Source organism: Bombyx mandarina, chromosome 23 (genome assembly GCF_030267445.1).
Source record: "Bombyx mandarina strain Sakado chromosome 23, ASM3026744v2".
Taxonomy (NCBI): domain Eukaryota; kingdom Metazoa; phylum Arthropoda; class Insecta; order Lepidoptera; family Bombycidae; genus Bombyx; species Bombyx mandarina.
Genome location: NC_143229.1, coordinates 3,761,717 through 3,787,767, shown reverse-complemented (window position 1 = coordinate 3,787,767; position 26,051 = coordinate 3,761,717). Strand labels below are relative to the sequence as shown.

The 26,051-nt window shown below is 37.6% G+C and overlaps 1 protein-coding gene across 2 annotated transcripts in view; it reads right to left on the bottom strand.

Annotated features, from left to right (window-relative positions):
- The window catches only part of LOC114250999 (5'-3' exonuclease PLD3), a 73,455-nt gene extending 49,393 nt beyond the window's left edge, over positions 1-24,062 (bottom strand). The window contains exon 1 of one of the 2 annotated variants that reach the window (XM_028185142.2): positions 23,713-24,062. In XM_028185142.2, the coding sequence (XP_028040943.2) occupies positions 23,713-23,979 (267 nt within the window). In that variant the 5' untranslated portion in view covers positions 23,980-24,062. Of the gene's footprint in view, positions 1-23,366; positions 23,519-23,712 lie in introns of those variants that run through there. The other variant, XM_028185144.2, reaches the window with a different exon arrangement.
- Between the last annotated feature and the right edge of the window lie 1,989 nt (positions 24,063-26,051).

The following is a 26,051-nucleotide window of genomic DNA, read 5'->3' as shown; positions in this document are numbered from 1 at the left end:
AAATCGGTCCATCCGTTCCAGAGATTAGCCGGAACAAACAGACAGACAGACAAAAATTGTAAAAAAAATTATTTTGGTGTATGTACCGTATATATATATTCATGTGCATATAGTAAAAAGCGGTTATTTCAATATTACAAACAGACACTCCAATTTTATTTATATGTATAGATGTATCTAGATATATATATGCTCAGTCCTGTACCTACTGGTCTTGAGTGGAGAATGCGAATTGGGAAACTTAGTCCAGGACGCCCTGGGACTCGGTGGAGTGACGATCTATGCAGGGTGGCTGACAAGAGCTGAATGAGAGAAGCTGAGAATTGTGCTCAGTAGCATGCAATTAGAGAAGCCTATATCCAACAGTGGACTGCTATAGGCTGATGATGAATCTACTGGTCATAGCGCGTAGGAATCGCACATTTGTATACTCTATTCTACGCAATTTAGCCATGAAATATTCAACTGTTATAGTCAGTGTGGGACGGTCGCATGTCAAATTACTATATTATAGAGATTGGCATCTAATGGCCTTAAGAGGCAGCACTTTGCCTATTTAAAGAGAAATGATAACAAACGGAAACAATAGAAAAGAGGATAAGCAAATTTGCTCTACCAAGCCAGTGTCATTGCTCGGTAGATCGACGATTCCAATATTGCTTTTTCTGGCAAATATCCTTTTCTCTACGGCTCTATAAAGTATAATTCCAAAAAAAAAAAACAATCAAATAACCTACAACTATATACTTTAACGCGTTTAATCTTACGTTTCTATTATTATTTTGTTATCTCCAACTTCGAATATCTCACCGTTTTCGTGTCATTCACGGACGATTAAAATGTTATTCGTCCACATTTGAATATATTGCTAACTGCAGTACTTAATCAAATAGATATTTTTATATGTTTCTAATTTTTATAGACAAATAAAATAATATCTTAATCCGTGACTATGAAAACGATGTTCGAAACGTCGGAAATAATGAAATGATATTATTAAATTAAACTGTAAAATTATGTAGTTTTAATTATGTACCTATACGATTTACGAAAACCGAAGAAAACACCAACAACTTACCTTCAGTTTTGCCAAAATTTTTAGTTAACGCTTTAATTACTGAAAGTGTAAGTCGACCATTACGGATAATGAAATCGAAATAATTGTACGGTAAAGCTTATGACAAGCATAAACGACTAGCCATTATGAATAAAATATTAAGCCGCATTATTATAACCAAAACAACCTCGTCGTGTGGACACGGCAACTCACGAAATAACACTGTGACAAAACATTTTCACTGTAATAATAATACTAGCAGAACATTAAAGCGTTAGGGCGACTTTCCCGTACCTACATACCAATTTGCCAGGAAAATAACAATGCCGTACAATCTTGAACGTCGAGGCGGTCTTTGAGAGCGAGTAGGTTATGCAAATATTGAAGTACACGGAGTGACTTCAGACTTAGTTTATTGAAAACACATTGCAGACTAAAAACATTTACAAATTCATAGAACACAGTTGCGATTCATGATTAAATGATGGCCAGGACTTATAATACGACAGTTAATAAAGAGACGAAAAGGGACTAGTTTTATTGACTTTTTCTCGTAAACTGTGTATTGCACTCGTTTGAAGAGTTAGAGTACTTTAATACTATAACAATTGGCAAGACTTAAACTTCATGTCTGTTAAAACGGATGGTAGGTACCATTAATATTGTGATGTCTATACCGTTAAGTCGACAATTAAAAACCGGTGGAGCGTCAGGTCAAATAAAATACCAAGTGTTTGTACCGTGTGGTCCATGAGAAATGCTCTTAGAAGTTTATTTGAGATAATTTCCCCATATTTTTTAGTCATCATCTGGTCCCGATCTAGAATTTCCTGTACTATGAAATATAGAGACTGATAAACAAACTCATATACGCGTAAATAAATACATATATAGATATTAAACACCTAGACAAAAGAGCAAACACACCTGTTCATCATACAAATAAATATGTGCATGACGTGGGAATCGAAACCACGTCGCTCGACCCCGAAAACATGGATGATAACTAACTGTCGGTACACCGACTATTTAGACCAAGAAGATAAAAGAGAAATAAGTACAAACATATAACTTTCTAAGCAACATGAAATATTTCTGAAACGAATATCGAGTCGACCCAATTCCTTGCTTGTACGCGGTTAACCCGAAGTTTGCACTTTATTCTTCATCCGCTTCCGAAAGGCATCGATTTAAGTGCACAATCATGTACAACGAACGACGATACAAGATGCTATTAAATTATAAACGTGTTTCATATTTAGTCTAAATAAATATTGAAATAGCGAGAATTTTGGTATCGATATCACTGAAGACTCGAATTAAAAGTCATCGTGGCCTAAAGGATAAGACGTCCGGTGCATTCGTATCTAGCGATGCAACGGTGTTCGAATCCCGCAGGCGGGTACCAATTTTTCTGATGAAATACGCACTTAATGTTCACGATTGACTTCCATGGTGAAGGGATAAAATCGGGTACTAAAAATCAAACCCGCAAAATTATAATTTGCGTATTTTTTTTTTTTTTTTCCTACCTATGCTGATAGCCTTGAGAGGCTACTTCAGCGTACCCTAGCTTGTGTAGGTGAGCTCGCGGGGCTCAAACCGGAGAATTGCTAATACCGCCCTAGCAAGAGCAGTGCTTCGCAGAATCTACCACCGGATCGGAAGCGCGACCCACTGAGAAGATCCGGCGAGAAACTCAGTGGGCTGTGTCTGTGGGTTAATTCGCTCGTCGAGCCCTTCGTCGCAAGCGACGGGTTCGGCGAGGACGGTGACCGGTGCTTGTATTGCCTAAAAGCACCGTTAATGGATCAGGAGGATCCGTGATGACGTGCTTTGGGCGACGTCGACGGTTTACCAAACGGTCTACAGGATCGGGTATGTAGTTTCCGGCGGCCACAACAAGAGGGTTCTCATGTCGTGCCGCCTTCTCAAAGTGGCGCAGCGATGCCGACTGTAGATACTTACTAATTTGCGTAATTACTGGTGGTAGGACCTCTTGTGAGTCCGCGGTAGGCAGCGGCTTGGCTCTGCTCCTGGCATTGCTGAAGTCCATGGGCGACGGTAGCCACTCACCATCAGGTGGGCCGTATGCTCGTCTGCCTACAAGGGCAATAAAAAAAAAAAAATCACCACCCTGTCTATTTCTGCCGTGAAGCCGTTATAATAGAGCTGATTCTTGTGATATCTTTTTTTTAGGTCAGGAGGAAATCGCTCAATCCCGACTACACGGTGGAGACGGTAGGTGGCACTTTTGGGAGTTTTTTTTCATTATTTATTAGAGCCATACTCATGTGGGAGTTGAAACACAAAAAAAAATCTCATTTCGCTCAACAAACCGTATGGGATGCCACAGATGAGACAGAACTCACCCGACCCAGGTGAAATGTGGGGACAAAGTGAAAGCTTGCCATGTTTGCGAGCTTCGACTTCGGCACACACTTAATATCTGGCTGTTCGCGAAAACCTCGTCACATTTAAAGCAAAATAGTGCAATTCTATAATGTGACTTACGGCAGAATTGAAGACGTCGATAATTATAAACGAAAAACTAAATTACACTTTCTTAGTTGTGTTTTATTTATTTATTTTTATTGCTTATTGCTTAGATGTTTGGACGAGCTCACAGCCCACCTGGTGTTAAGTGGTTTCTGGAGCCCATAGATATCTACAACGTAAATGCGTCACCCACCTTGTGATATAAGTTCTAAGGTCTCAGTGTAGTTACAACGGCTGGCCCACCCTTCAAACCGAAACGCATTACTGCTTCACGGCAGAAATAGGCAGGTTGGTGGTACCTACTCGTGCAGACTCTCAAGAGGTCCTACCACCAGTAATTACGCAAATTATAATTTTGCAGGTTTGATTTTTATTACACGATGTTATTCCTTCACCGTGGAAGTCAATCGTGAACATTCGTCGAGTACGTATTTCATTAGAAAAATTGGTACCCGCCTGAGATTCGAAAACCGGTGCATCGCTCAACACGAATGCACCGGACGTCTTATCCTTTAGGCCACGACGACATCATTGTGTACTACTTACATTCGATTATTTGGGATGTTAGTTATCCCTCTTTTTAGTTATTTATTTTGCTCTAATATTCAGCACTCTGAATAAATACGATAAACGCTATACAAGATTTTGATTTCTCTTAATAATTATTATTATAATTATATTTATTGCTGATATTTTATACCTAATGTATATCATGCACGCCTTTGAGCTCATTAGTCTTATAGTTTAAGAAAAATACACATACGATCGTTCGAATCTTAGTTGATACACAATCGTAGACGCGTATTAAGATCTTTGACATTTTATGACAATATGAAGACAGTGAGGAGACAACTGGCGCCGAATGACCGGATCGATTGTTGTTCCAAAATCTTGCACGAGAAATTCGTATGTTACGGAAAAATTCGTATCTACATAAAAAAAATAGGTATCTACCTACCTATATAGCCAGATAGGCAGCTAAAATAGTGACAAAATCTCTAGTGTGCCCAAAAATGTTAAAGGTATTACATAAAACGATTGATCTAAAACTAGTTGTACATTTTTAGGCTCACGAACAGTTCCAATAAAATTTAAGAACCGAATATTTTACTCTGACAACAGATTAAGTAATTTCAAAGTTCCGTCAGTTTGTTGACGAGTAGAGTTTATTTATTTTTACGATATTTCAACATTTATGCATCTTATTAAATGTTAGAAAACAAAAGTTTATCTAACGTTATAAGCACTATTAAAATCCAGCTCGTTTTGTTGGCCGATCTTTGGCTATCGCTACCACAGACCAATCTAGAGATTCACTGAAAATTTCATCCTAATCGGTCCAGCCGTCTCGGAATCGATAGGGGAGAACCCATCCACATCGATTTTTTATTTTTATATATTATGTAATACATAAGAACACAAAGTGAAACTCAATACACACATATGAATTTAGTTGAGCTCTCGTATGTTTCTATCTATAATTATAATGTAGAGTATTATTACTTATAAATTAAACGCTTGCAAAGTCAAATCATTAATGCAAAATGTGAGAATTAATTACACGTGCACATACTCTTACGTTCAGAGTATTCACGAACAAATTTCAAATCTAGAACAAGCCCGATTTGGTTAGTTGCCTTGAAATAAACTAATTACAAACGAATGCTTGCATACTCTAGTCTTTAATTTAGTTTAAATTGAGACTATTGTTTTGATGTTTTGTAGGTAGATTTTGTATTTCGTATTCATATTATGCATATAAAAATTCCTTGAGGTTTTCTTGTTTATTTTACTCACAATTTTTGGAACGGAGTACCTTATCGCACTTTATGATATGTTTGCGGGCTGAAGTCTACACCTAAAAAAGTGTAACATTGAAAAACGACATATTTCTCCAGTGACTTTTAAGACATTTCCCGACCTTCTAGGAAACTGTTTTTCTATCGACTCAGCTTATATTATTGTATATTATGAAAATATTTATAACTAGCGACCCGCCCTCGCTTCACTTCGGAAACATTAAAACACACAAGAAACCAAAAAAATAAAATAATTTTTTTTTTTTTAAAGTAGCCTATGTTCATCAGGGACAATGTCGGCTTCTAATGGAAAAAGAATTTTTCAAATCGGTCCAGTAGTTTCGGAGCCTATTCGAAACAAACAAACAAACAAACAAACAAATCTTTCCTCTTTATAATATTAGTATAGATATCAATATTTATTTTTAATTTTAGGCAGAATATTTAAGATATTTACTACTGCTACGCCAATGCTACGTCAATGAAATTCGTGTCATTCCTCTTCTCACAAATGACGTTGTCAGTATAAAAAACAGTAAAAAAGTAGCTCAGATTTGTAATAAATACAATTTTGATTACGTAGAAGTACCGCTCGTACAATATGGAACCGTTTACTGTTGTTTTAAATTTAATCAGAAAGGAAACATTTGTGCTTCCACTCAGAATGTCAGAAATCAAACTACTGTCTAAACAACAGCCAGTCCTTGATCTATACTTGATTGTAGAACAAAGTCAAAGGTCGAGAACTTCACGCGTCTCCAAAATCGTAAACATTAGGTACTTTACAATCATTAAAATCGACTTTCTACCAAGTAAACGTCTGAAGAATTCTACACTTATCTTCTTATATCACAAAGTGTAAAGCTATATATAAATAATATTGACTGCTACAGATTCAACGACTGGATTACCTTAGATTTGCTATGTACAGCGGAAATAAATATGCAGGATAAGAACAGGTAGATACTTATTCAAACTTCGAATATCAGGTATCTGGATTTATGATTTAAGCGTGGACAAAGATTTATGCTTTACAGAGCACAGGCTAGGTCTCACCTGAAGCTCTGCTCCCGTCTCTGGGTCTGAACTCTAGAATAACAGCTACTTCCATTTCGCTTATACAGAAGAGGATCGTTCAGGCTATCGACAGACCCATTCACGTATCGTTCGGAACCTCGGGGTCTACGATGGGTTATCGGTTCTTAGGATGGCCAACAATTGCACAAACAGTGTTTTTAGCGTTAAAGTTAACTAAAATTTTTATGGGGTTGGAACGTTTGTCTACGTTTGCCGCTAGGGGCGCTGTTCCAATTGCATACAAACTTGAGTTAACTTTTACGCTATCGAGAACGTTAAAAAACCCGTATTAAGCACACAGTACAGATATGTAAATTCGATACAAGCTAACAATTGACCGAAGCCAGTGACGCAGTACTGTGACTACGTTTCTTGGAACTAATCAAACTCCACCTGCCATACATTGAAAGTACAATAACAAAAACTTTTCCAAGGATACCAATCGGAACTGTAGGTACCAAGTTTTATAACAATCAGACGAATGAGTTAAGAACATATAGAGGAGAAATACATAAAAATACATTCTTATTAAATACATTTTTTAACCGGAGATATATATTACGAAAGTTTTTGTTCGGAACTACATATATTTCAAATAGCTTTCTCTTCGACGTCCGTTTAACGATCCGGTAGCAAGATACGTTTCATGTTTATCTAGCAGCGTGGAGTAACATAAAAATTTTGCTCACGAAATAAAAAGCAACTCGATTTAGTAAATATCCGTATAATACTTGTGCGGTTTACGGCGTACAGTAAAACTTTTACGTTTAATCGGTGACCTGTGACATTTTATATAGACATTTGTTTACTAGTACAAACTGAAAAATTTTACTAACTGATTTTACTGGTGGTGGGACCTGTTGTGAGTCCGCGCGGGTAGGTACCACCGCCCTGCCTATTTCTGCCGTGAAGCAGTAATGCGTTTCGGTTTGAAGGGTGGGGCAGCCGTTGTAACTATACTGAGACCTTAGAACTTATATCTCAAGGTGGGTGGCGCATTTACATTGTAGATGTCTATGGGCTCCAGTAACCACTTAACACCAGGTGGGCTGTAAGCTCGTCCACACATCTAAGCAATAAAAAAAAAAAATAAAAAAAAAAATAGATCATCATTTACTTGCTTCGATACTTTAGCTGAGGCTACTTTTTTTCTCTAAACTGTAAGCTCTCTTTGGACATTCAACTGTAGTTTTGAGAAAAACAATTTCATAGGAGGTACCCGATCGAGAATTGACGCATTGAAATGTAGTGTTGGTGCAAAATGTTGGGCATATCATGGACGGAGCGCGGAACAAATATGTCAATTCTAGAGGAGCTAAACGTCAAGACCCGTCTATCCACAATCTGTATGCAGCGTCTCCTCAAGTACTTCGGACACGTGGCCCGACAAAATCCTGAGAACTTGGAAAAATTAATAGTTGTAGGTCACGTGAAAGGAAAGAGAAGTCGAGGAAGATTGCCAACCAGGACATTGTCAAGGATACCACAAACACCAGCGTCCCGGGCGCCATTAAGCAGGCCGAATGCAGGCAACATTGGAGGAAGCCGGTGCAAAAACTGGACCAAGGTGGTCACGACCCTCAGTAATGAGGAAACGACAAAGAAGAAGAAGGAGGTGCATGCACGTGTCTATCTCAATCAATTTACAGTGGATCTAGTAAATCTTGAGTCACTCTCCTAAGTCTTCTTGTAGTCATTTGGTTGTCCATTAGATGTTTAGCAAGCTTATGTGAGTGGGCTTTCTAATCATCCTTTCTAATCTTATAAGTTAAATAATTTACTACAAAAATTAGTATGTGTGCTAGAAAGAAAATACTTATGACATATAGTAAAAGGGTAGGGTCGATTCACGTTAAAGGTCAGATGCGAAATTAAAGCTAAAAGTGCTGATCGGATCAAGATTTTTTACCATCCAAGATGGGAAAATTAACTTTGTTGATTGCTTTTTTTTATTGCTTAGATGGTTGAACTAGCTCACTGTCCACCTGGTGTTAAGTGGTTACTGGAGCCCATAGACATCTACAACGTTAATGCGCCACTCACCTTGAGATATAAGTTCTAAGGTCTCAGTATGGTTACAACGGCTGCCCCACCCTTCAAACCGATACGCATTACTGCTTCACGGCAGAAATAGGCAGGGTAGGGATACCTACCCGTGCGGACTCACAAGAGGTCCTACCACCAGTGATGATTGCCTTTGTAGGCGGACGAACTGATATAGAAAGAGTCACCGACGCAATTCCACGGGCAGAGCCAGGCCGCTGCCTACCAGCGGACCGTCTGATGCTAATTGCATGATGGCATGCCCGGTGATATCACAAATAGACACTGCTACCCACCGTCAGACATAAGATTCACCCATCAAACTAAAACAAACTAATATATAATCGCTTCGCTGCCGGAATAGGCAGAATATGTACCTCAAATAGGAATTGAGAGTTGGGCAGTTAGAATTCTGATTTCATAAACATAGAATTCTATTATTAAATAGTCTTGAAGGTTTTTTGTTTATACCAAAAAAGTTTTCAAAGCTCAAGAAACTCTGACTCAAAAACTATATATGTAAATTAATTTTTGATTTTTCAATATTTACCAATCTTAAAATTTCATATTTGATATTATATAAATATCTATATAAATCCCAGAAGTTTTTATATGAATAATTACACGCATCGTCTGTTTTATCTGATTTCAAAAGATCAAGTTCCGCTCAACACAACAGGCAGGGTTCAAGAGTTGAGGGTTCAAGAGAGAAAACAGTAATACAATAAACCGCTGTTCTAGGCATTCGCAAAAATGAGTACATATATTTTTCCTACGAATTTCAAGAGACCCCGACTACATCAAAGCCACGCCCGTTACCATGGCAACGGTTGTAATAACAAAATTAGGCAAATATCCGAGTGACCGACCTCCGACCTCGGTTTGTGAGCTCAGTCATTTGCTACACACGTGAAGTCGTGAAATGTTATTAGCATACTGTCGCTGTGCCGTAACTGGTAAATAGACGTATTGTGATTAATAAAATGGTAGATCACAGTTCCTACTGTGTGTGTCCAGTTTTTACTGGTGGTAGGACTTCTTGTGAAAAAAAAAAAAAAAAAAAAAAAAAAAGGACTTCTTGTGAGTCCGCGCGGGCAGGTACCACGCTCTGCCTATTTCTACCGTGAAGCAGTAATGCGTTTCGGTTTGAAGGGTAGGGCAGCCGTTGTAACTATACTGAGACCTTAGAACTTATATCTCAAGGTGGGTAGCGCATTTACATTGTAGATGTCTATGGGCTCCAGTAACCACTTAACACCAGGTGGGCTGTGAGCTCGTCCACCCATCTAAGCAATAAAAAAAAAAAACCTACTTAAAGCAGCCTCTATGGGATCGGGAGGAGGGCTTTGATCGTAAAACTAAATGATCGATGTAGGAAGAGGATGTATTAGCTTAATTTACGTACAAAGTAAGTTTTAAGTTTATTTTTAGAAATTTAGAAACGTCAGTGTTTTACTAGTTATTCCATTGGTAGCAAGCGTCTAGGGAAGCCAAACAGGTAGGTTCCGCCACCACTCTACCTATTTCTGCCGTGAGGTAGTAATGCGTTTCTGCTTAAAGGGTGTAGCAACCGTTATACTGTAGAAATTAATAAAATTAATTTAGAGCTCATGTTTCAAAGTGGGGGGCAACATTTAGGTACATCTTTGTCTATGAGCACCGGTGACCACTTAACTTTAGTTGGGCCGGGAGCTCGTCTACCAATCGTAGCAATAAAAACAAGTATTTTTTTTAAAATAAATAAATTGCTTTCCTTGAACAAAACAAAAACGACTCAAGCTTCTAAAGTCTTTTACATAATATTTTTGTATCCCTCTTCTTCTTCTTAATTGTTTGTCGAACGCCCTTTTCTAGAATCGATAACATTAAATTGCATTTATAATCAAAAAAAACTAACGAAACAGTAGGTACAGTATATCTACGAAGAACTTAATTAAATCCGAGACAGATGCTTTCGTTTTAATTAGCCTAAGTGCATTTTAAACAGTAAACTAACTATAAAAGACTACTTAGAATTTCGATTAAACGTGAAAGGTTTGAGTAAAAATTTATGCACTGCAATTTTATAATGGCACACGGTCTCTGGAGTACCTACCTGTATCACGTATAAAAGGTTAAGGGTTCGTCTACACTTCGTACAAACTATATATCTAAGTAGAAATATAACTAATAAAAAATTTTTTTTTAATTTTTTATAGCCCTTGTAGGCAGACGAGCATACGGCCCACCTGATGGTGAGTGGTTACCGTCGCACATGGACTTCAGCAATGCCAGGGGTAGAGCCAAGCCGCTGCATACAATAAAAAGTGAATTCACGTAAAGCAATACAGTTCATAATTTTCCAAAGCACGTTCCTCGGTATTTTGCGATTGGCCTCATCCGTCTGCCTTCTCTTGCACAAACATACGGCCATCTGTCGCTAAGTGGTTGCCGGGCTCCATACACTCTACCACACACAACTAAGTGAATGTCACCTTCCATTTTGAGAGATGACCCTTAATTGTATATTATAATGCTACCCTTGAAATCGGAATGTATGACTGCTTCATAACAGGGCGTATTTGAATTCGTCGTGGCCTAAAGGATAAGACGTCCGGTGTATTCGAGTTGAGCGATGCACCGATGTTCGAATCCCAGGTGGATACCAATTTTTCTAATGAAATACGTACTCGACAAATGTTCACGATTGACTTCCACGGTGAAGGAATAACATCGTGTAATAAAAATCAAACCCGCAAAAATTATAATTTGCGTAATTACTGGTGGTAGGACCTCTTGTGAGACGAGAGAAAAAAGAACGAGAGAAAGACGAGAAAAAAAAAGAGACCTGAAGTTCAATGTGGACGAGCCTTTTGCAGTGTCATTTTGCGGTTATTGCTCGTTTTACTGTGCGCCGTATAACTCGGGGTATCTCTAAAGATATAGCGAGATAAAATGTTTTATTCGAAACCGCTATGGCTGTTTCAAAAGCGATTCGATTATAAAGTAAAGTTAACGATTACTTGTTTAATGGGAAAAAGTATGGACGTTTCAGTAATAAATAAATAAACTATTGGTATATTTATTAGCTCATTCTGGCGGGAATCGGAAGTTCGCCCATAGACATCTACAACGTAAATGCGCCACTCACCTTGAGATATAAGTTGTAAGGTCTCAAGTATAGTTACAACGGCTGCCCCACCCTTCAAACCGAAACGCATTACTGCTTCACGGCAGAAATAGGCAAAGTAGTGGAACCCACGCACGCGGACTCACAAGAGGTCCTACCACCAGTAATTACGCAAATTACAATTTTGCTGGTTTCATTTTTATTACACAATGTTATTCCTTCACCGTGGAAGTCAATCGTGAACATTTGTCGAGTACGTATTTCATTAGAAAAATTGGTACCCGCCTGAGATTCGAACACCGGTGCATCGCTCAACACAAATGCATTGGACATCTTATCCGTTAGGCCACGACGACTTAAAATACAAGTAGTTACAATGGCTGCCCCACCCTTCAAAACAAAACTCATTTTCGACATGCTGTACAATGAACGTATATTGTTCGGAATAGATGCACATGTTGCATAGCACAAAGACCGGTAAATGTGGTACCCAATTTCAAATATTAATTTAAATAAAATTTTAATCAGATGGTAGGGTGTATTAGAAGTCAGGGTAGAGGTACGCTGTGTACAAAAAATATGATCAATGGCTTTCTTTATTGACATCGTACAAAATTATATTTCATACACATAAAATTTTGGCCAGCTCAACGAAATTCCGAAGTCAAACTCCCAATTATCTTACGTGAAGATTAATTATCAATTTCAAAATGTGATATCGCACGAACCCTCTGTTATCAAATATTAATTTACAACCAGAATGCTTGGGTAGCCTTAAATGAAATTCAATATTTTATCTTCGAATCCCCGATATCCATTGATTGTGCGACGCGTTTCAATTTTCTATTGTGAAAGAGGAATGTAGGTATGCTCGAAATATTTTTGTTTCAATTTCGAAATTAAATATTATACTCATATATTATTATCAAGATGTAAATAAAAGTTTGCACTAATCAAGATAAGTATAAAAGTATTCCCAACTGTGTTCTCAGCTATTGGTCTACTTTGAAGACGCACTAGCTAATAAACAAGAAATTTGAATTGTAGCTTCATAATAACGCCTATTAATATAAAGAAAAGCTTTAGATTATGGTGATGTTAGTTTATGGCCAGTTTTTATCTGATTAAATCAAATTCGTCTACAAATCAGCGAAACAAATGCATAGATTCAATTCAATTCCATTCCGGCTAGCGTCGGAAATTCACTGGATAAATTCTATGCGCCCGGACAATGTAACTTTTATTGTACTATAAAAAAATTACGTGATATTCTAGTTCAAAGTAAAAGTTGAAGAAATTCAATTCCATTACGAATGCTACGCAAAAAATATAAATTAACTATTCCAATTCTCATAGTTTCAATTATATACCGAAATTTTATCTGTAATTATTTTTAGGTACACAAAGTGCATTTCTAAAATACGTTATAATATACTAACGTTCATTCAATCTAATACATATAAAAAAGAGGAGTACTCGACGTATATATTCTATACACTTCAACGCTTCGAATACGGACATTTGCCGAGCTCGTAGCATTTTCGTAGAGTCGCCTACGACTTCCGTAACCGACCGCAGCGAGAATGCTACGAAGCATCTATCACGCTTCTGGAAAAACTGTAAATGTGATGATAGTACTTTGCTTAATGGCGAAATAGCGTGATCAACGGTCCTAATTGTAAAAGCGAGCATCGTGCAGTCGGACAGACCTTCAATAAATTATCATTATAATCGAAGTTTACATTTATCGTTCGGTAAATAAACATTTTTACTTTTTCCAACTTTAGAAGCGTCCGTGGCTCAATGAGTAAGGCGACCGGTGCTTTTTTTTTTTTTGCTTAAGTAATTTGAGTACGCATATTTAGTAATGCATTTACGTGATTTCTACGATGAATAGCATCGTGTAGTAAAATAAAACCCGTTTCTGTAAATATTGTTTGCTAGCCGTTGTAGTTTTTTTATGACAACTTTCCATCGGGTGGGCTGTGTGATTTTATACCCATCGCCTGCAGAAAGAAAAAAAAAGTACAAATAGTCTAACTATACTTTACTCTTCTTGAAATCGCCTTGACATTCTACATGTTGTAAATATCGCGTGACAATATTCTGCTCAAGTCCATGCGTCCTTGGACATTGCAAGCTTTTGAGGACCCATTTTCAAGGAAAGAAATTATATTTTATTACCTAAGTGAAAGATTATTAGTGCCGCGCTTTTTGCAGTAACGAAACATTCCATTATATTTTCGGTTATAAGGGATATTTTATATTCGTCATAAAATATCTACCTGAATCAAAAAGTGTCACGCGTTGGGGCCTAGTTGGGGCCTATTTACTGGTGGTAGGGCCTCTTGTGAGTCCGCGCAGGTAGGTACCACCACCCTGCCTATTTCTGCTGTAAAGCAGTAATGCGTTTCGGTTTGAAGGGTAGGGCAGCCGTTGTAACTATACTTGAGACCTTAGAACTAATATCTCAAGGTGGGTGGTGCATTTACGCTGTGACAGACGTCTATGGGCTCCAATAACCACTTAACAACCAGGTGGACTGCGAGCTCTTCCACCCATAAGTAATAAAATAATAAAAAAAACATAAGAAATTATGTACGATTTTACATTACCATAATTTACATTCTAAAATTTCGAATATGACCGTTTTCTTTTAGGATTCATTATGAAGAGATAGATTGATGACTGAACTTTTATAGACTTTTGTTCACTATAATTTTAATTATTGACCACTTTATATGTGTAAAGACATCATTCCCGAAACAGAAGACAGCCACTCTAAGGCAGTCAGTATATAGACTTTAGGAATGGGTACTTCAGACCCTGAATAAATATAGCAACAGCCGACAAAGTACTTGTAGCAATTCTGAACACGGGAAATTTCGTAAAAATAATAATTTGCGCTTTAAGTTTAAGTTTGTATTCCAACTAGCCTACTCTACATTAATCGAGAAATAAATAATAATATTAATAAAAAGTAATAAAAAATCACCTACGGATGACCGCTCCAATTTAGAATTCCCTATGTTATGGGTATCAGAGACTGATAAACCTATCCGTATACTTTTCAATATATATTATACATATATAGATAATAAACACCTGGACAAAGAACAAACAAACCTGTTCATCACAAAATGTTTGCCTGACGTGGGAATCGAACCCGCGACCTTCGGCGCAACATTAAGGCCCGCTAACTACTACACCACCGAGTCAGTCTGACAAATGATAACATAATTTTAACATAAACTTTATAAGCAATGAATACACAATGAATCATACAATGAACCCACTGTTATTCCACAACGGTTTCCATCTAATACAAATTTATGACCATGTTTACCATGTTTAGAATAAACCGAATTTCCGGTAACAAAATTCTATGGCACAAAAAAAACATTAGTCCCCGCTCTATTGAAAGACAAAAGTCAATGAACTCATTCATATTATTAAGGATACTTCAGGTCAGGAGTCGGAGACAAACATTAGATTCCCGAGGTCAGTAAACTCAGATTTTGATTCTCGAATAAACAGTTTCATGTTTGATGTTTATCGTGTGTTACGGTTTTTTAAACCTGTATTTTCCATTATGGATTGATTGAATGAAATCACTGTTGTGGAAAATCTATTGTGTTTATTTGGTTTGCTAAGCAATGAATAATTTGCTGTAGATATTTTTTCAAATATGCACAAAATCTAAGTGATGTCTAAGACGTTTTTACGGTTAAACATAGCATTTATCGCATATTGATTTTACACAATCCGACGATTCGTAATCTTTACAGTTTTCATTATCGCAGTGGACGACTGCTATGAAAACAATGCGACATTAAGCTATAAAAGTGTTTTAACCGCTCTGTCCCGAAGGGCGACGTTTTTCAAGGTGTGCTTGCTTATTTTATTGGTGCAAATGGGTAGATCTTATGGCTCATCTGGCATTAAATCGATAAGTAATCTATTGCTATCACAACGTGAATACTAACACGCACTTTGAGACAATAAGTCGAAGTCTGTATTGTATTGTATACAAACGGCTGACCCAGCCAGAAAATTGCAATTAAGCTCAGAATACGCCTCATCACTCACACTGGTGGTACGACCTCTTTTGAGTCCGCACGGGTAGGTATTGTTTAGATGTTAAGTGGTTACTGGAACCCATAGATATCTACCACGTAAATGCGGCACCCGCCTTGAGATATAAGTTCTAAGGTCTCAGTACAGTTACAGCGGCTGCCCCACCCCTCAAACCGAAACGCGTTTCTGCTTCACGGCAGAAATAGGCAAGGTGGTGGTACCTACCGCGCGGACTTACAAGAGGTCCTACCACCAGTAAATTATTTACCACCACCAATATTAATCATTACCATTATTAATTATCACCAGTGTATTATCATTGGTTCTTGATAGCCGTTGAAATTTTCAAGTTACTCGGAATTTTCTTGATGTTACGTTGAATGATTTCGCTACCTAAATAGATACAGGTCAAGCTAATCAAAGCGTTTCAGAAATGATACCTCATGTATACTGCAGCTGCTGAATTATTTAAAGGCACCTAGAAATCGCGGCCTTGTACCGATTCCACTTCTATCTTAGCTCATTTAGCTTGGCCCACTTACCGCTTTCGCATACGTTATTTGCTCATATATAATTATGCCTTTGTGTTTTAGATTTCGTATTAATCAGTCGGTTATGTGTTTAGGTCATCTAATATACAATTAGTGTTGTCGCAGGTAATAAATAGAACGTACATGTGATTTTTTTTAATATTTAAATATTTTTTTCATTGCTTATATGAGTGAACGAGCTCACAGCCCACCTGGTGTTAAGTGGTTACTGGAGCCCATAGACATCTGCAACGTAAATGCGCTACCCACCTTGAGATATAAGTTCTAAGGTCTCAAGTATAGTTACAACGGCTGCTCCACCCTTTAAACCGAAACGCATTACTGCTTCACGGCAGAAATAGGCAGGGTGATGGTACCTACCCGCGCGGACTCACAAGAGGTCCTACCACCAGTAATTTGATAGAGCAGTGAATAAATGACAAAGGCAATGTTATAACAACAAGTTATTTGTTTGGATGTTGTGATCTGTACGTCCCTATCTAATAAATCAGCTTTTATGTGACGAATTTGTTAATATTTCTTGTTTAAAATTATATTATTTAGCTATTTACATAACTATAAAGAAATACACCGTACCATACATTCACTACAAAAGTCTTTTTGGTTTTATTCGCTACAATTTCCTAGAATTTATATATAATAAGGAAAAGAACATACTTCAATGCGAACATAAAAGGTCAATTATTCTGCGAAATATCCCGTACAAGTGCTTATAGTTTTGAAATTACTAACAATTATAACATTCATTTTTTTACCAGCGTATGCATTGCAAATAGCTGCGTAAACAAGAGCGCTGTATACAAAATAACCCACTCCTTTTATTACACAGTTATACAAAGAAAAATAAAAAAGCATCGTTTTCATTCTGTCCATTAGCAACGAAACAAAAAAGCCCGCTGAAGTTTCGAGCGACGAAAAAGCTCTCTGCATTTTCCTTTCTCAGAACATATTTACCGGAGACACTTTGACGGACATATCCGTTGCGATAAATAAAAGTTATTTATACGGTTTCGATAGAAAAACCTTTTCTGCATGGTAAATTAAAAAAAGCACTTACATGTGATTTGTTGTGACAATAAACCTGGCTAGTGGAGACTTATTTCCTTCTGTCAATTACCTATCGAAATGTCTGAGAATTTTCTGAGTCACAATGAAGTATTGAAGGGAACGTCTAAAGAACGAATTTCTTGGAAATAATATTTTCAGAGAAAACGAAATATTGCGAGTATATTCGACTCATTTTTACTGTAAATGTTGAAGATTCAGTCTCACAAACAGAGTAAGTGATGTACATTTTTTTATTGCATAGATGGGTGGACGAGCTCACAGCCCACCTGTTGTTAAGTGGTTACCGGAGTCCATAGACATTTACAACGTAAATGCCGCCACCCACCCACCTTGAGATACGAGTTCTAAGGTCTCAGTACACCTAAAACGGCTGCCCCACCTATCAGTTTAACTAGTACAACGACTACCCTACCGAAACGCATTACTGCTTCACGGCAGAAACAGGCAGGGTGGTGGTAACTACCCGTGAGGACTCACAAGAGGTCCTACCACCAGTAATTACGCAAATTATAATTTTGCGGGTTTGATTTTATTGTACATTGCTAACATTGCATTTAAGGCATCCTTGATCGCCTTATTTGTCAATTAGGTTTTTTTTTTCCACAGGAGAAAATCACCGAATCCGGTATGTGGGAGTTGAACCTCACTAAAAACTCCTGCCGCTCACAGCCGGCGCCCTACCCCGGACCGGGTGGGAACCCAGTCGGAGCTGTTAAGACGGCGGGACAGGGTTTACGCAGAGCATATTACATCCATCCCGCCGTCCCCCAGACGCCGGACCGGCGGCCGCCGTTTCCCTCGGTCGACGGGCCAAGAGCCCGCATTGATAGCGCCGCGCTACACCTTCCCCCGGAGCGGTCGGGGGAACGCGGCTTACCATGCCGCCCCACGCCTAGGCTCCTTCCCGCTGAAAACGGGTGGAGCCCGAAGCTCTTAGGGGGCCGGGTTACGGACAAGACCCCGGTCCCTACCCCCTGCTCGGCGGCGGCGGTTGTCAATTAGGTAGTAAATTAGTAAGCATTGTAGATACCAGGATTCGGCTCGATTCTCAACCGGAGCCAGAACCTTTGTCTGTTCAATGTTATGTTCAGAAATATCTACAATTCCATACATTTCGGAATATATATAAAAGTTGCGGTCGTGAAATAATTTAAACAAATAATACGAATTTTATAACGACCCGTCTGCTATTCATTAAGTTCAGCATTTAAACTCGTTCTTATCTGAATTTTCCACAAACCGCTACTATTTTCTATTTGTTTATTTTTTTGTCTTTCTCCTTGTTACGATTAGTGTATAATATATTTTCACAGAACCCAAGCGCAGTTGTTCAAAACACTGAAAACACATGACACAAATGTTGCGTCACAAACGTATTGTTGCCGCTGCACAACATCTGCAGCTGTCTTTCGTTTAATTTCAAAACAGTCTAAGTTAATTTTAGCCTTTTGTCTCTCAGATTAAACAGGATAATAATACGCTTTTGTCAATCAATTGACGTCATTCGAGTTTTATTATTTGAACCCTGCACGTCCATCTAAAGATAAGGTTAGTTCATTTATTGCTATTTATAGATTAGATTATAGATTATAATATATATATGAAATCTATGGAAGTTGGTTCTTAATATAGTTAAATCGATACATAATGTAACAATTGAATTCAGACGTACATTTATTATATATTTACTTAGATAGTTTTATGTATTCTACGTTCAAAATCATGTTTTAGAAATTTGTTCGCTATGCCGTTGTTTCGGGTCCCCCTCACATGTCGGTCTGGGGACCGGCGAGGGGGGCCTAAGAAGACGACGTGCAAGCTGCTCTGCACGCGTTTTACGCAAGAGCATCCGGGTAATGGAAGGCCGGCTATCCTCGACCCACGCTGGTTCTGGCCCAGCGGGGTATTCCGTAGGGTAACCCACCCTAACCGGCGCCATCTAGGCGGGCTTCGGACAGTCTGCCGACCGAGAGGGCTGGTGGTCGTGGCGCCGACGACCGCCAGTCCGGCGTCCCGAGGGGGAGGGTGATGGGAGAGATGCGCTCCGCACTAAACGCTTCACTTTCCCCCCTTTGCCTTGTCATGAGTTCTGTCTCATGCGAGGTTTGGACGTTGGTTGTTGAGCGACAAGAGGTTTTAGTCAGTTCGACTCTGACATACCCCGCCCAGTATCCCCAGAAAAGGGCGGAAGTCCGGCGATTTCCTCCTGAACCAAAAAAAAAAAAATGCCGTGCAGAGCATGTCGACAAAGGGCAGAGTCAGTACTATTTTCCGTTCACATCAAAGAAGCAGCTTATTCCCATTTCAGCTTCAATAACAGTATCTCACTCTGAATTATCATAATTGGATCTATCAGCCCAGCCGCCTTTAAGTTTCTACGTATATTCGATAATCGAGTATCCAACTTTGGATCCAAAATGCATAACTCTATCCCCTTTACGAGTATAGTGCATAATGGATTTTTTGTAATGCATCCAACTGGGCTTGATGGATGAATATTGTTTTTTTTTTTCTAATATTATAGTACGTGGATTAAAATTAACATTTACACGAGCCAATTTGAATTTTTTATCCACAAACGAAACTGGTATGCCGTAAAATACGTCAGAATTCGTTTGAATTTCAATGAAAATGCTTAATCATCGTATTACTTACAATGCAGGCCGACCTCAAAGCAATATTCCATAGAAAGGGGGTTAATCGATGTAACACCGTGAACACGCGATTGGTTAATGCAATTAATATTCCGACGTTAAAGCAATGGCGTATTGACAGGCCGCAATTAGCTTGTCAATGTTGATCACCTTCAAAGAGTTTTTAATTGCTTTGGATAAATTACCTTTGGTTTGTCGTAAGTTAATAAGTATGCTTTTTTACTGGTGGTAGGGTGTCTTGCGAGCCTGCACGGGTAGGTAGGCCGTGAAGCAGTAGTGCGTTTTGAAGGGTAGTCGTTGTACTAATTAAACTGAGACCTTAGAACTCATGTCTCAAGGCGGATGGCGGCATTTACGTTGTAGATGTCTATATTCGTTGATCACTGAATACCAGGGGAGTTATGAACACCTCCACCCATCTTAGAAAAAAAAACATTAATTATTTGATTCCTAAATTTTCTCAGATATGTACCGCTCTACAAAACTTTATCCATTTTCGTGTCATGCGCGCAAATAAATGAAGCCGGCAAAACAAGATTTACCAACACAATTGACACTTCAAGATTATCTCACAAACAGACGGCGACACTGCGGCTAGCTATAGTCTTCAATGAGCTAAGAGAGATATGTCCATTTCAAACGCAAGACGAAAATAATATAATAATTAATCTAGTTTAGTATTTTCTTCTGTTTCCGCGAATCGTTAACGTCATGAAAGTTACTTTAACGCGTTTAATCTCGGATTTTTATTGTCATTATATTATTGTGTATTATATGCGACGTTTTGAACACATAATTACAGTTACAGTTTTAGTGTTCACCGACGACTGTCGTAAAAGTACTTTTAATAATTATTCTACAGTTAAATATGTATATTAAAAAAAAAGAAGATATAAATTCATTAAATGAATTGATTTAAAAGATTGATATAAAAATTAATTAATTGATTTAAAAGATTGATATAAAAATTAATTAATTGATTTAAAAGATTGATATAAAAATTTATTAGTTGATTCAAATTTTTATGGTTCAAATACAGTCTCTATTCGCTAGTACTCTATTTGATACAATCATCATTCGTGACTTTAATGTTTTAATTATTTTGAGTGTCTTTTTTTTACTTTACTATAGATAGTCTATAAAACTGAAGGCCGGAACGTGTGTAAGCATAACAATAACTTAAAAACTCGCCTTTATAGAGGTGAAAACATTAGACTGAGTTTGAATGGGTATATCGGGATTTGGATTATGTTTAAAAAGGGATACCCTGATTGAATTTTATCACTGGCTAATGCTATCTCTTGTGACTTTTTTATTACTTAGATGGGTTTAGCTTCAGGAGCCCATAGACATCAACAACAACAGCTTCACGATAGAAATATTGATACCCGTGCGGGCTAAAAAGACGTCCTACCAGTAATATCTTATACACATACACACATTGAAGTCGTCGTGGCCTAAAGGATAAGACGTCCGGTGCATTTGTGTCTAGCGATGCAACGGTTTTCGAATCCCGCAGGCGGATACCAACTTTTCAATGAAATAAGTATTTAAGAAAATGTTTACGATTGACTTCCACGATGAATAATATTGTGTAATTAAAATCAAACCCGCAAAATTATAATTATTCCGGATGCCATAAATATAATATATCGAAAGATTCGAAACTATATGACCAATTCAAGAATCATTATAATTAAACGATAGAATGATAATTTAGCGGGAAAAAAAGGGATATATAATAACATAAAGTCTTTGCTAATAATGGCAATAACAGCATACGTACTTGATAAGAAGAAAATTTTGGCTATTTTGAAACTGTATTCGTTAATATATGTAGTAACTAGCGACCCGCCCTCGCTTCGCTTCGGAAACTGTAATTTATTATTGATTTCTCCACTATTTAATGGATTTTATTATACACACAAAAATTCCTCTTCAATCACTCTATCTATTAAAAAAAACTGCATCAAAATCCGTTGCGTAGTTTTAAAGATTTAAGCATACATAGGGACAGACAGATATAGAGACAGAGAAAGCGACTTTGTCTTATACTATGTAGTGATACAACTACGTTAAAGTACAAAAATGTCATTCAAAATCTTACTTGGTAAATGTTTGTCAACGCTTGACTTTTGTGGCTCAAAACCACATTTCTTTGTCTATTCCTTCTTTCCAGCCGTTTTAGACTCAATAAATATTTTAAGTTTTAACTGAATCAAAGTTCAAAAGTTCAAAATATAGTCTATTGTTTTAAATATGTATACAGTTTCACAAAGTCGAACGCCATAAAAGTGTAGTCCGAATTTACATTACATAGCACCGGAATATTTCGGAGCGAAATTGCTGCAAGCAATACGAACCCATTTTAGGTTCAACCGAATCGTTTTGCTGAGAGCACAATTTCAGAGTAGCGTACAAGCACTACGAAACGTGCCCATTTAATTTTCCGTTTGCATAAATAGTACATACAGATAAAGCTCAGTATTAAAATGAAATTCTTATGTTATTTAGTTCTAATCGAGTTTTAGAATGACAACTTGCTCTTTGTTTGTGTAAAAAAAACTAGTCTATTCAGGATCATGGCGCTTGGAATAACGCCGAAATATCAGGAGCTAATTAAATGTGAAAGTCGTGGTAATATTGGTATTGAACAATACTGTATGTAATGTATGTAACAATTCAACAAAAACAAAGATAAGTTCTTATCTATAAAAGATAAATTCTAAATCTATTAAATTTAATAAAACAATTATATGTTAAGAACATACATTGATATTTAAAATTGTGTAGCGTATTATCCATGAAAATTAAACTTTTCTGCTTTTCGATTTAAAGTCAAATCGTCTATACTCGATGTTTTTTTCGAATTTATAACAAAACTTCTTGGCTCTTTGGTAACTTATTTGAGCCGTGGGTTGTAATGCTGGATCGTCAGCCCATGTGTAAAGATTTTGACATATTCAACTGCTTAATTTTTTTTAAACAGTAGACATAACAATAATTAGAATAAAGGAGATTTTAGCGCTCATAAAAGTGGTGTGAAAAGAGATGAAATAATAAAAGTTTTCATTACATTATTACAAATGTCTGCACCGAGCTTCAACGTTTTCCAACAGAAGCAAAACGACCACAGCCACCCGTGCAGACTCCCAATAGAAAAAAAATGTAATAAATTAAAAATAAAGTTAATTAGCCGGAACGTTTTTCATGAATTACCAAACAGAAAAAAAAAACAATCGAAATTATTTGATTTGCCGGTAAGTAATTGGAGCAAGGTCGGACAGCGAGGCCCGACGTCGTCTGCTGCGGCCGCTATGTCTTCCAACTAGTAAAATCGATATACTGCCCACAATCGCACAGCAGCACGCCACCACAAAACACAAATATGATAAACAACAGAACGGGTAAGCTGTTAAATAATAAACGTACCTCAAAACGAATCAGTTTGTTGTTCTTCTTCTGTCGTCACACGCGACACGCTACTGTGCACTTTATATTTGCAATGATGCGAATGTGTTATCGTTTAATGCCGATCGACAATGAATGTGAACTGCACATGCCCCGCGCGCCTATGCATCTTTAACATAATGACGAAAGTTATTACTTATAAAGTCACTGATTATAAAGTTTGCCGCTTAACGTCTCACACTAAGACAAAACCCCGAAACCGTTTGCTTTAAAAAAAATATCCGTGTTTAAATACTTATGATTAGGTATACTTATTTAATACTTATCATCTTGGTTTTGTCAAAGTTTAGAAAAATATATAACTTACCGATAGTCCAGGATTGCAGCCGGAAGTTATTGAATTTTTTCTGAACTTAGGAACGCAGATCTGCATCGAACTCTTCCCTTTAGGCGGACCAGCACACCCATATTCGTCACTTCTACTAGAATTCCTGGTCAAATTAATATTGTTTGTATTATTGACTTTCACTAAAATATTGCAAGTCTGCGAAGCGATCTGAAATAAGCCCTCCTCTAAGTTTCTCTTGTTGTTGTACTGCCTATTGAACTGCAGGTAGTCCCACCAGGAAGGCATTTTATTTTATGAATCGCGTTCGTAACTTTCGTAAGTTGCACGAGAGGGTCGCGTGCGGTCCGCCCTTCTGCTTTCACAGTAATGCCGTGAACGTTTATATGCCCTGCGTAAAAACTTGCGCGCTGTTTGATTTTCGAGTACAAAACTAATATTAGTAAAGTCTGGAGTACTCTGGTTGAAAAAAGCGTTGAGTTCGTATGTAATAGTAAGAGTTTCTTGCGGATTGCCTCAGAAATGTATTCCTGACAAACATAGACCTGTGTCACATATTCGTCTTGAGCTAGACGATGGAACATGCGGGTCCTTTTTGAAATGACTTTTTTTGTGTTACCGTATCTACAGCTCTAACATTTTTACTTTTTTTTTATTTTTCGTTGTAGACAAACGAGGATACGGCCCATCTGATGGTTGATAGTCACCGTCGCCCATCAGCAGGGCCAATTGTACTACCAAATTGGAACTCACATATATACCACCTATATTAATTTACCAAAACGTCTACCATTTATTTAATCTTTTCCGTTGTTAAGTAGTGACCGATCCCGTCTTACCTTTTTTTATTTCGCTCTGCTAGGATGTAATTTTTTCCATTTGTTTAAGGCCTCTCTTCACTAATTCCCTCCAAAGCTTCTTAGCCCGAGATCTAGATCTTCTTCACTTGAAACCTATTTTTAGAGTTCTATCCTCATCAATTCTTTCCAAGTTACCTCAATCAGCGTGACTTGTAAAACGTTTTCCATATACGTGTATATAACTTGTATAACCAACATAATGAAATGTGGAAGCACTCGCGAAGACACTCCGTAAACTGAATACCTACTGGTGGTTTTGCTGGTGGTAGGACCTCTTGTGAGTCCGCACGGGTAGGTACCACCGCCCCTCCTGTTTCTGCCGTGAAGCAGTAATGCGTTTCGGTTTGAAGGGTGGGGCAGCCGTTGTAACTATACTGAGACCTTAGAACTTATATCTCTAGGTGTGTGGCGCATTTACGTTGTAGATGTCTATGGGCTCCAGTAATCACTTAACACCAGATGGGCTGTGAGAACGTCTACCCAACTAAGCAACAAAAAAAAAAAATTACACTGACACTTTACAACTTATATCTCAAGGTGAGTGGCGCATTTACGTTGTACATGTCTATGGACTCCAGTAATGGTTACTGGTTACTGAAGTTACCAAAAAAAAAAGTTTAAATGTTAGGGCTAAAAAATTAAGCGAACTTCCGATTCCCACCAGAATGAGCTAGTAAATATACCAATAGTTTTTTATTTATTACTAAAACGTCCATACTTTTTCCCATTAAACAAGTCATCGTTAACTTTACTTTATAATCGAATCGCTTTTGAAGCAGCCATAGCGGTGGGCTGTGAGCTCGTCCACAAATCTAAGCAATAAAAAAAAAAACCTAATTGCACCAGTTCTAAGTGGCCATCCATATTAACGACCCAAAATTTCAATATCTTTTTCCAATTGAAATTGTACAAGCCATTCATACACTTCAAATACGACAGCAAACGTTTTTATTCATATACGCGTCAAACAATTTCAACACGATCGATTTGCAGATAAAATCGTAAACACGACACACACATAAATGCTTGTAGGCACTATTTCGTATTACTGTACCTACTTTCCGCGGGTGGATTTTTAAATAATTAATGTTAGCTTATATTGACATTCCGCTCTATGCCGCAGGGGATTCTTGTAAATTTTTTTTCGGAGGCACGCGACATGACATTTTCATGTCCGAGGATTGAATGAAAATTTTACGCTAACCCCACCGTACAGTCGTTTATATGCTTCCTAAATTATTAAGATCTGTAAACATCATTTTCTTGACTTTTTTTTTTCAATTTGGTAAAAAGGTTTTTACTCGTAGTCACCCGTCTTGCGAACCCGCACGGGTAGGTTCCACCAGCCTTCTTATCATAAACAAATAGCTTTACAGGTATGTATTTATATTAAAAAAGTCTCATCTGGTCTCACGGTCATCTCACGCGTCAAGTACCTTTTTCCTTAGGAAATTTGGTCTAACCTGCGGCATTTGAACACTGACATAATCGTATGAGTAT